Source organism: Suricata suricatta, chromosome 7, assembly GCF_006229205.1.
Source record: "Suricata suricatta isolate VVHF042 chromosome 7, meerkat_22Aug2017_6uvM2_HiC, whole genome shotgun sequence".
Classification (NCBI taxonomy): domain Eukaryota; kingdom Metazoa; phylum Chordata; class Mammalia; order Carnivora; family Herpestidae; genus Suricata; species Suricata suricatta.
The window spans coordinates 90,732,869-90,746,263 of NC_043706.1; the positions used below are offsets into that span (position 1 = coordinate 90,732,869).

The window sequence follows — 13,395 nt, forward strand, 5'->3', positions numbered from 1 at the left end:
GCTGAAACTTGGCAGGCCAGAAAGGAATGGCAGGAAATCTTCAATGTGATGAACAGGAAAAATATGTAACCAAGAATTCTTTATCCAGTGAGCCTATCATTCAAAATAGGAGAGATAAAGGTGTTCCCAAATAAAAATTAAGATAATTCATCACCACCAAACCAGCCCTACAAAAAATCCTAAGAAGGACTCTATGAGAGAAATGTAGCAAGGAATATAAGATACCAGAGACATCAATACAAACATGAAGTCTACAGAGAACACAATGAATCTAAACACACATTTTTCAATAATAAACCTGAATGTAAATGGACTGAATGCTCCAATCAAATGACACAGAGTAGCAGAATGGATAAAAAACCAAAATCCATCTATTTGCTGTCTACAAGAGACTCACCTTAGACCTGAAGATACCTTCAGATTGAAAGTAAGGGGATGGAGAAATATCTACCATGTGACTGGATGACAAAAGAAAACTGGGGTAGCCATACTTATATTGGGCAAACTGGACTTTAAAGTAAAGTAAAGGCAGTAACAAAAGATGAAGGACATTATATAATAATTACAGGGTCTCTACATCAGGAAAAGTTAACAATTATAAACATATATGCACTGAATTCAGGAGCACCCAAATACATAAAACAATTTATCACAAACACAAACAATCTTATTGATAAGAATGTGTTAATTGCAGGGGACTTTAATACCCCACTTACAACAATGGATAGGTCAAAGAGACAGAAAATCACTAAAGAAACAATGGACCTGAATGGCACACTGGAACAGTTGTAATTAATAGATATATTTAGAACTCTGCATCCTGAAGCTGAGGAATTCACTTTCTTCTCAAGTGCACATGGCACATTCTCCAAGACTAATCACATACTGGGTCATAAAAGAGCCCTCCATAAATACAAACGAACTGAGATCATACCATGCACACTTTCAGATCACAATGCTATGAAACTTGAAATCAACCACAGGAAAAAGTCTGGAAAACCTCCAAAAATGTGGAGGTTAAAAACCACCCTACTGAAAAATGATGGGGCCAATCAGGCAATGAGAGGAAATTTAAAAAAAGTATATGGAAACAAATGAAAACGAAAATACAACAATCCAAACTCTCTGGGATGCAGCAAAGGTAGTCCTAAGAGGAAAGTTTATTGCAATCCAGGCCTATTTCAACAAACCAGAAAAAGCACAAACTCAAAATCTAACAGAGCACGTAAGGAAATTAGAAAGGGAGCAGCAATAGCACCTCAAACCCAGCAGAAGAGAAATAATAAAGACCAGGGCAGAAATAAACAATACAGAATCCAAAAAAAAAAAAAAACCAGTTGAACAAATCAATGAAACCGAGAGTTGGTTTTTTGAAAAAATAAACAAAATTGATAAACCTCTAGCAAGCCTCCTCAGAAAGAAAAGAGAGAACATCAAAATAGACAAAATCATGAATGAAAATGGATCTATTAGAACTGATCCCTCAAAAATACAAGCAACCATCAGAGATTACTATGAAAAATTATAGGCCAACAAACTGGACAACCTAGAAGAAATGATCAAATTCCTAAATGCACATGCACTACCAAAATTCAAATGAGAAGAGATAGAAAATCTGAACAGACCCATAACCAGTGAAGAAATTGAATCAGTAATCAAAAATCTCCCAATGAATACAAGCCCAGGGCCAGATGGATTCCCAGGGGAGTTCTACCAGACATTCAAAGCAGAGTTAACACTCATCCTTCTCAAACTATTCCAAAAACTAGAAATGGAAGGAAGACTTCTGGACTCATTGTACAAAGCAAATATCACTTTGATTCCTAAACCAGACTGAGACCCAAGAAAAAAAAAGAACTACCGGCCAATATCCTTAATAAATTCAGATGCAAAAATCCTCAAAAAGATACTAGCAAATCGAATTCAGCAGCACATAAAAAGAATTATCCATCATGATCAAGTGGGATTCATTCCTGGGTTATAGGGCTGGTTCAATATTCACAATTCCGTTGATGTGATACAGCACATTAACAAAAGAACCTATAAAAACCATATGATCCTGTTGATAGAGTTTAGAAAAAGCATTTGACAAAATACAACATCCCTTCTTAATAAAAACCCTCAAGAAAGTTAGGATAGAAGGAACTTACTTAAACATTATTAAAGCCGTTTATGAAAAGCCCACAGCCAATATTATCCTCAATGGGGAAAAACTGAGAGCTTTCCCCCTGAGATCAGGGACACGACAGGGGTGCCCACTCTCACCACTATTGTTTAACATAGTGCTGGAAGTCCTAGCATTAGCAATCAGACAACAAAAGGATATAAAAGGCATCAGAATCAGCAAAGATGAAGTCAAACTTTCACTTTTCGCAGATGACATGATACTCTACATGGAAAACCCGACTGACTCTACCAGAAGCCTTCTAGAACTGATCCATGAATTCACTAAAGTTACAGGCTACAAAATCAATGTATAGAAATTGGTTGCATTTTGATACACCAGAAATGAAGCAACAGAGAGAAATCAAGAAAATGATCCCATTCAATTGCACAAAAAACCATAAAATACCTAGGAATAAATCTAACCAAAGATATAAAAGACCTGTATAATGAAAACTATAGAAAGCTTATGAAAGAGATGGAAGAAGACACCATGAAATGGAAAAACATTCCCTGTTTATGGATCAGAAGAATAAACATTGTGAAAATGTCATTATTACCCAAAGCAATCTACACATTCAATGCAATTCTTCTCAAAGCTAGAACAAACTATCTTAAAATTTGTATGGAACCACCAAAACCCCCAAATAGCCAAAGTAATATTGAAGAAGAAAACCAAAACGGGAGGCATCACAATTCCACACTTTAGCCTTTACTACAAAGCTGTCATCATCAAGACAGTATGGTATTGGCACAAAAACAGACACATAGACCAATGGAATAGAATAGAGAACCCAGAACTGGGACCACAAATGTATGGCCAATTAATCTTTGACAAAGCAGGAAAGAGTATCCAATGGAAAAAAGACTGCCTCTTTAGCAGGTGGTGCTGGGAGAGCTGGACAGCAACATGCAGAAGAATGAAACTAGACACTTTCTTACACCATACACAAAAATAAACTCAAAGTGGCTGAAGGACCTGAATGTGAGACAGGAAACCATCAAAACCTTAGAAGAGAAAGCAGGAAATAGTCTCCTTGACTTCAATTGCAGCAATGTCCTACTTGACACATCCCCTAAGGCATGGGAATCAAGAACAAAAATGAGGGACCTCATCAAGATTAAAAGCTTCTGCACTGCAAAGGAAACAATAAAAAAAACTAATAGGCAATGGACAGAATGGGAAAAGATAGTTGCAAATGGGATATCAGATAAAGGGCTAGTATCCATAATCTACAAGGAACTCACCAAACTCCATACCTGAAAAACAAATAATCTAGTGAAGAAATGGGCAGAAGACCTGAACAGACACTTCTCCAAAGAGGACATCCAGATGGCCAACAGGCACATGAAATGATGCTCAGCGTCACTCAGCATCAGGGAAATACAGATCAAAACCATACTGAGATACCGCTTCACACTGGTCAGAGTAGCTAAAATCAACAAATCAAGAGACTATAGATGCCGGCGAGGATGTGGAGAGGTGGGCACCCTCCTACGCTGCTGGTGGGAACGTAAACTGGTACAGCCACTCTGGAAAACAGTGAGGAGGTTCCTCAAAAAACTATCAAGAGAACTCCCATATGACCCAGAAATAGCACTGCTGGGGATTTACCCAAGGGATACAGAAGTGCTGATGCATAGAAGCACAGGTACCCCAATGTTCATAGTGGCAACTTTCAACAATAGACAAATCATAGAAAGAGCCTAAATATCCATTAACTGATAAATGGATCAAGAAGATGTGGTATATATATATACAATGGAATGCTACATGGCAATGAGAAAGAATGAAATCTGGCTATTTGTAACAACATGGATGGAACTCAAGGGTGTTATGCTAAGTGAAATAAGTTAGGCAGAGAAGGACAGATACCATATGTTGTCACTCATAGGTCTAACAGGAGAAACGTAACAGGAAACCATGGGAAGGGGAAAGGGGGGGAAAGAGTTGGGGAGAGGGAATGAGGCAAATCTTGAGAGACCTTTGAATGCTGAGAACAAACTGAAGGCTGAAGAGGGGCATGACGGTCATGGAGGGGGGCACTTGTGGGGAAGAGCACCGGTGTTATATGGAAACCAACTTGGTAATAAACTATTAATAAAAAAAGTCAAACCAAAAAAAATTAATAATATATAAAAAAAAGAATGTTTATCTGGAAAAACTATGACATCAAATCCTCTAATAGAATGAAGTAAGTATGCAACAGGCTGATTACTGTTCAGAGAAAGAGTGCCAAGTACCTCATTTCTATATGTAATATATTTGATCAACACTTCCTTTTCACAGATCCATCTGGGTTAGCCCACAAAATATTCACATAATGTGAATCCCTATAATCTAATGATGTTTTGTGTCCTGTCTGCTTTGGCTTGGTAAACCCAAGGTAGGTGGGATTTGGAGAAGATATCTTAGAATCACAAACTGGAGAGGACTGGTTAGGTAATCTCTAGGAAATAAATGTCCATATTTCAGGGTGAAAGAGAGAATTGGGTTATGGAAATCTCCTGAGGCCAGGGGAGGTGTCTGGACTTGAGGAGATGGGTGTCCTGATGAACACAGTGATTTAACAAAGCCATTCTAGTAACAGGAAGGAGGCAGGGATGATCAGCTCATATATCCCCAATAATCCAAAATAAATGTAAAGAGGTAAAAAAAAATGGGAGTAGGACTTAAGAGGAAGAGATGACTCTGGGAAAAACTGTGAAAGAAAAACCCGAGAATCTGAAACACTGGTGTGTACAGCGAAGGCGAAAGAACTTTGGAAAACATGACCCATACCGACTTACCCGTGTAGGGTGAGTTTTAATGTTATTAAAAGAAAAAAACATAAATGGAAACTGAAACAAGTCTTGAAAATGTCTGCACTCCTTGGTATTTACACAGAGGAGCTGAGATGCTACGTTCACACAAAAATCTGCACGTGGATGTTTATTCATAGCTGCTTTATTCATAACTGCTCAAATGTAGAAGGTACCAAGCTATCCTTCAGAAGATGAATGTGGAAATAAACCTTGGTGCATCCAGACAATGGAATATTATTCAAGGCTAAAAGAAATAAGCCATCAAGTCCATGAAAAGATACGGAGTAATCTTAAATGCAGAGTACTAAGTGACAGAAGCCAGTCTGGAAAGTCTGTACACTGTATGATTCCAACTATATGACAGTCTGGAAAAGACAAAATTGTGGAGACAGTAAAAAGACCAGCGGTTGCCAGGGGTGGGGTGGGGGAAGGGGTAGAGAGGGGGGACTCAGAGGATTTTTAGGGCAGTGAAAATATCCTATAGGATACTGTGATGATGGGTACATGTCAGGATGCATGTGTCCAAACCCACAGAAGGCACACCACTACCACGAGTCAACCATAATGTAAACTAGGGATTTTTGGTGATTACGATGTGTCAGTGTAAGTTCCTCAACTGTAACAAGTGTATCACTGTGGTGGGAGATGCTGATAACGGAGGAGACTATGCATGTGGGGGAAGGGAGATTACATGAAATCTCTGCACCTTCCCCGCAGTTTTGCTGTGTACCTAACACTGCTCTCAAAAAATTAAATCTTAAACTTTTTTTTGTGCCTTTCCCAAGGCTTTCTTGCTCATCCCCATTTCCCACCACCTTGCCTTGCCCCTCGGACCTGCTGTACTGACTGGATTATCACAACGTGCAAGTCTGTGTGGAGCTAAACCGAGACAGCCCTCTGAGATTCCACGAATACAGAATTAATCAGCATAACCAGTAAGTGGTTTGAGCCACAGGGAGTAAGTGCATCGTGTTCCAAATTGCCCTGACTCCTTGTTTTCTCCCCAAGTAATGACTCAAGGTACAAAAGTCCTAAGTAGCTCGGGCTCAAGACACATAGGCCATGAGCCTCCATGAGCAACAAAGTCAGCTGGTGTGCGCTGGCCAGATGCACCCCATGTCCTAAACAGCTGGAGTTACAGTTAATTTTGGCCCTACAGCTGTACTTATAATTTAGTATCTCTGTTGTTTACCACAGTAGTAGACAGCTAATCTTCAGACACCAGGGAAAGACAGCCTCTGAGCTGGCAGGTACGTGCATGCATGTTTATAGATTCACACACTGACAGTTCTTGCTTTCGAGAGACCCAGTTTCCTGATCTGGTAGCTGTTTTTACTTTGGACCAGAAGGCCAGAGTCTGGAAACCCCACTCTCTGGTTTTAGATATCAAATGGCATTAAGGGGAGAAAAGAGAAAGATGGAGGCAAAATGAGTAAGAAAAGACAAAGGGCAAGAACAAGGCATTACAATAACAAATTCAAGCCCCTTGAGAAACTGCCCGGCAGTATAGAACTTTTCAAACGTCACAGCCATAGTCACAGCTAGTGTTTCATTCCTTGGCACAGAACCCATCTTTTTACTCTAGGACAATGAGCCCTCTCTTCCCCAGGTAATGATGAGCTTGATCCTGAAATAAATGGTCACATGGAGTCACTGAGGAGGTTTACTGGTCTTCGCAGGCTGGCTTTTATTAAGAAAGGGCGAGTCACCCCTACCTTGTTCTCCTCATTGTGCTTTATCCATTAAACTGTTTAAGCTATGAGATTTTCAAAGTAAAGTTTCTGGAACCAGTGTAAATTGGGGAAATAAACTGCAGAGCCCACAGAATGGCAATCTGGAGGAAATGGATTTATTTTTCCTTGGTTCCCATCCACTGGCTGCCACTGTACCCTCAGGCCCCAGGGCAGGAGAGACGTGATGCAAGACTCCCCGACACGGGGTTCCTGACCTGTCACTTGACCCCTGGCACTGGCCCTCGTTTTCACAGGGCTGTGGGCACTCTTCCTGGTCACCCTGGGTCCTCTGAAAGGCACAGGGGAAAGTAAAGCTCACTAGTGTTCCAGGTATACCAGACCTATTTCTAGAAGAACATCACTGTTTTGATCTTAATAACCTTGATAGCAAGCTGTCATGACAAGCAGACTCCTCGTGACTGCCTGCTCTGTGACTCGGAGGGGCACATGCGGGCGCGTGCGCACACACACACAACAAAAAACCAAAAAAGTACACGCAGCACCACGGTCTCCCGGCTGAAGCCCACGAGGAAACCCCACTTCAGCACCACTCTCTCCCCTGTGTGTGCTTACTTTGCCAGGGACCAAACCATTGCCCCCAAACCAGATGGGGCTGAGGGGGCTCAGAAAACGAACAGGGAAAGTGCAAAAATGTTTTCAGCCAGATTGCTTTTAAGATAGGGTGCGCTCAGTCAGCTGCAAGTTGCCAACAGAGGCCGGCTTCCGGGACAGCTTGCAGTAAGTGTGGGGCTGCGGCCACAACAAAACCCGCGCAGCCAAGTGCAGAAGCAGGGAAAACCCAAACACCAAAACGAGTGCGACCAACTGAAAAAACCTGAAAAAGTGAATGTTTACTTTGGGGAAAACCAACCCAGACCACAGAACACAGTATCACAATTTATAAGCATTTTTTTTCTTTTTTCCTTGATCCCAGTAACAAGATTTTTTCCATAAGACTATACTTTCAGAATTATATTTTAATTCGGTTTAATGACAGCAAACATCACTCTCAGTCTGTTTTAGAAAATAGGTTTTTAATGTCAAATGGAACTATGGATTTTTATTTTATGTTTTTAAGTTAATCCACACTGTGTGTGTCCTGATCCATATAGACCAAAGGCTGAATCTCAGGTTACACTTGTTCATACTAATTAAAAAAAATTTTTTTAATGTTTATTTATTATCAAGAGACAGAGAGAGATAGATCATGAGCAAGGAAGAGGCACAGAGAGAGGGAAGACACAGAATCTGAGCTGTCAGCACAGAGCCTGATGTGGGGCTCAAACCCACGAACCGTAAGATCATGACCTGAGCCGAAGTTGGACGCTTAACCAATTGAGCCACCCAGGCGCCCCTAATTTTTTAAATCGACCTAGAATTTTTTAAATTGACCTAGAACAACAGTTGTTCCTATCCTTAGAACAGAGACGCAGGATATAAGATGAACGAGTTTGCTGTTTTAGGCACTCACATTTCCCTGTGTTCTACGCATCTGTTTTACTGTTTTAGTCTTATGATGTAATTCTAGCTATACTGCAGCATTAGTGATTTTCAATGAAACAGCATTACATTTCCATTTCCCAAAAGAAACCCAAACATTAGTCTGATTTTTTAGGCTGAATAACACTGGTTAAAAGACTCTCTCACCTGGAGATAAAAAGGAAGTAAACTGATAGAAGATTTCGGTGTCCTTCTTCTGACCGCTGTACCCCACAATGCTGCCTACCTCCAGTGGGAAGGTCTTGAGGAGAGCGCCCGTGGCCAGGTCATGAAGCTGCAGGATGTTCCTCACATCATGGAGGTAGCATAACACCAAAAAGTTAGACCGCACACAAGCTACCCATTCTGAAAAGGGAAGAACAGATAACAGCTAACTGAGCTTTGAAAGTAATTAGAAGCATACTTCATTGAACAACAGTTCTTGAGCTATTATCCATTGTGCTATGTAGCAATGAGACTTGCAAAGTGATTTTATAATTGGATTTAATCGTTCATCTAGCTCCAGAATATTCCTTTAATAAATGACTGTCATTGTCATGTCTGGAGAAACAAAATATTCTATGAAAACTTCTGGGATACAAATAACCCTGGCCTACTTATTTTGTGTCCAGTCTCATGGCAGAGAAGATATAAGGAACACAACAAAAACCGAGTCATGATCCACATCTGCTGGGATTGTTTATTTGACAAAAATATATTACACTCCAGGTATGTGCCAGATACCCCACAAGGCACCAGACAAACAGGCAGGAAGATGATGCCGCTTCTGCCCTTAAGACACAACTGTATAAAAACACAAGTCGTAACATGTAAGCAGAGGTAAGCAAGAAGCTGACGGCGACCCAAAGCATACAAGGGCCCTCGAGGGAGCACTGAGCTGCATCTTGAGTGCGGGGCGTGTGCGACAATGGGTGGCTAGGGTGGTGTCAGAGACAGGACAGCTCTCTGAAGAATGAGGTGGTGGGAGGGGAGGCAACTCAAGATGACAGCCAGCGCTGGGAACAGAGAGACAGCAGGTAGACGGACGACCAGCAGAGGGGAGGCAGACTGTTGAAGAGAACAACTGACATCTTGTTTTAAAGAAGGAAACATTGTTTTCAAGAAGAAAAAAGTCACTTAGTGTGGGGTCAGTGGAGATGGTGGTGGTGGTCTGTCGGGGATCTGGTTACTGCCGTTAGTTACTGGGGAGTTACTGTGTGGACTGAAGGGTGACAGAAACAAAGACGGTATTAACAAAGGATGCAGAACAATAGAGGTATATGGAAGGATGGACTAGGAGGAACACGACTGCCATGAGCCTGTCAAATCATATCAAGCTGGGACAAAGTCTAGGGAAGGAAGAAGAGAAACGACAGGCATTTCCCAAGCAGAATCATGAGGATGTGGTACCTGTGGGGAGATGGACAGTAAGGCGGAGAGAGGAGTCCTCCTCAACTCTCGGATTCAGCTTCGGTAATGGTGCTGTCAGTGACAGAGCAGGGACGGGGGGTGTGCTAGGTGACGGGGAAAGGAGAAAACGGGAGCGCAGGCAGACGGCACTGCCCATTTTGGTGTGCAGAAGATCAGCTTGAGGTAAAGACGGCTCCCCCCAGGGGGAGAGACACTGGGGTAAATGGAAGCAAACAGGGTGGCAGGTAACTGCTCAAACGTGTGGAACACACAAGCCTTTTACGGTGTGTCGTAAGTTTCTTGACATTTACTACAACCCACGAAACTAGAGATTCATGCCTATAACATTATTAGCAATACGAATAAGACATCGGCCAGAGGGAACCCTTGAAGATCAGCCAGGGACTCGATGGTGCTGGGTCGTTTGGATTAGCACAGTAAGCGTTTCCGCCAAGTGAGGACAGAACTCTTCTATCTAAAAGTACTTTGCTCATTCTCCAAGGTAATTTTTTTTAAAGTGCCTTAATCAAGCAATATATTTCAGGTGGCCTTAATGTTTTAAAGAAAGTATGGGGGGAAAACTGCAGTAAATTATTTCTGTCAAAGAATAATCACTCTGTGTTAACCATGAGCACGTCAGAATTCTAAAACAGACAAACTGACTAAGAAAATGTCAAGGTGATTTGTAGACTGTCATTAATAAAAGCTCTGACTTTATGGCTGTACTTTATGACTCATCTCTAGTTTTTATTCTCAATAGGGCATTCTGAGCTAATAATATATAGCAAATTCAGCAGTGCTTCTCTTTGAATTGATGAGTTCTAGTGAATATTGAAGGTTTCCCCTTCCCAGTCTAAAGAACTTATAACCTTTCAGAAGGAAGATTATAAAAATATATCAGCCCCCCCCAGCAAATTCCCCAAGCATTAATGTACATCTCATTAGATCTACAAAGTGAAAGAGGATGCCACCTTAAGCCATACCTAAAACCAGTTCTTGAGAGTTTAAAAGGCAGAGAACTCACATGCCTTGGCAGAGATTTCTGTCTCTGATAGCTTCCTATATGAGGATCACAGGTGCAACCTGACTTGCGCCTGAAAAACACCAAGGGCACCTTACATGAAGACTTACACCATGAAGGGCTCACCTGGACCTACCAAACATGAAGTCAATTCATGTGGCACTTAGGGAGCACTCACTAAATACTGGCTCTTACTAGCCTCGGGCAGATATTCTGTCTCAATCTGGACAGAAGCCATCAGGCTACCAAAGTGACACAAACCAAATTCCTCACAGGAACAGACAACCCCTGTTCCTTGGCTCATGGATCCCTCATACAAACATGTGTGAGGGTCAGGGGGCGAATGGAAGACTTTGAGGAGAAAGGTGGAGGAATTTCCCCGAAGAGAGCCCCTACTATGCTCTAGGCCCCCCTCCCTATTAAGGCTTATTAGCTTATGCCTAATCCAAACCTGAGAAGTTAAAGAGACTATGATTGAACATCTAGAAAGCAGGGGGAGGGGCCACCTAAGTACTTCAGGGGAAGGTCCTGGGATGTGCTGCTCCTCAGAATTGCAGATATGGATTTTTCAGGAAAAAGGAGGCATGGGATCTTGGGTCCTATCCAACAGAACTGCCCAGAGGGGTATGGAATCTCAGTGCAGAAGAGGTGGTGGGGTATAGCCAGATGCCCAGAGGCTGCTTCTTCCAGGGCCGAGGGACCTACAGAAACAACGGCCCAGCAGGAAGCCATCCCTAAGATGGTCACTTGTAATCACCTGCCTGCCTTCTCCTTCTACCCACAGAGCATACTGGCTTGAGCCAAGGGAGGAAGAGTCCCTTACTTTTCCAGGATACAAACCTGGACCTAACGCTTGTGCTTTAATTCACTGAAAAACACATTAAGAACTGCTTGATTGACAAGAGAACTGCTTTGCAGATCTCAAAAGGCATTATTTTCCTAATTTGATATCTTTGATATCTTATACCTTTACCTAATTGGATACCTTATACCTTCACATTTTGGCCCTACATGTTACCCTACTCAAACCATTAGCACATGTTCACCTCCAATGAGGAAACTCTTCATTGGCCTAAAGGTACAGGGACTCTCCTTTTGTGTAAAAACCTGTAGCAAAATTAGTGAGTCTTATTCTAATCAAATTAGCTTTCAGGAAATGGATAGTTTATAAAGCAGCGTATCATTTTTAGAAAATCACAGAGAAAAAGAATAAAAGGGAACTTAAGGGCACTCTGAAACAATTGATAAAGAAGGGAGGGTCTCAGGAGGCTAATGTAGGTCACTGCACATGGCAGCAACTGCCATGGATTCTAATTAAATATGACAATAGTCTATTTTCTCTCTCTTTTTTTTAAAGGTTTGTTCAAAATGAGCAGGGGAGGGGCAGAGAGAGAGGGAGACACAGAATCCGAAGCAGGCTCCAGGCTCTGAGCTGTCAGCACAGATCCTAACACAGGGCCTGAACTCACAAACCAGGAGATCATGACCTAAGCCAAAATCGGACGTTTAACTGACTGGGCCACCCAGGCATCTCGTCCATTCTCTCTTCTGTAAGAGGACTGTAAATCCACTCTGACATCTACATCAGGTATAATACAAACAGCCAACAGTTATTCAAAAACTAAAAGCTAAGGATTCTAAATAGTTAAAAAAATTTAAATGTTACTGATTATTATCAAATAATAACTACCCAGAGACAACTGATATTTTTAAAAACTATGTTTGAAAGCCTAGATTCAAGGGTGCCTGGGTGGCTTGGTCGGTTAAGTGTCTGACTCTTGATTTTGGCTCAGGCCACAATCTCATGGTTCATGGAACTGAGCCCCTGCTTTCAGCACAGAGCCTGCTTGGGATTCTCCCCCCCCCCCCCCCCCCTGCTCACACACATGTGCACGTGCACTCTCTCTCTCTCTCAAAAAAAAAAAAAAAAAAAAAAGAGCCTGCATTCATACCCCCACAATTTTTACGAAGACCCTGCATGACATGGTACTAGCCACAAAGATATCATCTAGTAAATACTTGGAAGACCGAAGGCTGAAGGTTCTTTGCCTTGTAACAGAATGAGAGATGGAACAATTTGTTCATCTTCTCACCAACACAAGAGCATGCTATGTTCCAAGTAGCATGTAATCTTACCTAAGACATCTTTCTCGTGCTCAGGAACAAGCACTTTCCACTTAGACTCCTCTGGATCTGTGAAGTCGATGTTGATCAGGCGATAGTTGGGCGAATGGCGGTTTGTCTTGAACGTGAACAGCGTCCCCTCATTGGTCACATAGTCGTATTCTCCTTCAAAGTTGTCGATCAGTTTTACCCACTTCAGGATTCCTGGTGAGAGAGCAAGTGTCCCCGTCACCTCTCCTGTGTTTAAAATGGTGTGGTTTACGTGCGGGGAAGGGAGGGCATTCTCTGCCCACAGAATACAAGGCAGACAAAATATCCGAAAAGATCTAAGGCTTGAGAAAGAGCAAAGACAAGGGTAAATTTTAAGGTTTTTAAAAATGTGAGGAAATCTTTTTCATGGAAAACCTGAAGGAGACTGAAGGACTTCTCTTAGGCCTCTGTCCGATGTAATCTGATAAATCCTCTTCTACCAGAATGCCTCAAATCTGAGCACTTCTTTCTACCTGGACTGCCACTACCAACGCAGATCTCCATCACTCCTCTCTGCGTCTGTGGTGTGCGGCGGTGGTACCCACCAGGAGGATTTCACATAGCGGGACACACACACCCACACACGCACACCCAGATACACACGTACCCACACACGCACACCCAGATACA

The 13,395-nt window shown here is 42.1% G+C and overlaps 1 protein-coding gene across 1 annotated transcript in view; it reads right to left on the reverse strand.

The window, feature by feature from the left end:
• The window catches only part of PREP (prolyl endopeptidase), a 120,082-nt gene that overhangs the window by 44,086 nt on the left and 62,601 nt on the right, over window positions 1-13,395 (reverse strand). The window contains exons 8-9 of the mRNA XM_029945298.1: window positions 12,748-12,939; window positions 8,349-8,546 (exon numbers count right to left, since the gene is read on the reverse strand). Coding sequence (XP_029801158.1) covers window positions 8,349-8,546; window positions 12,748-12,939 — 390 coding nt within the window. The remainder of the gene's footprint in view (window positions 1-8,348; window positions 8,547-12,747; window positions 12,940-13,395) is intronic.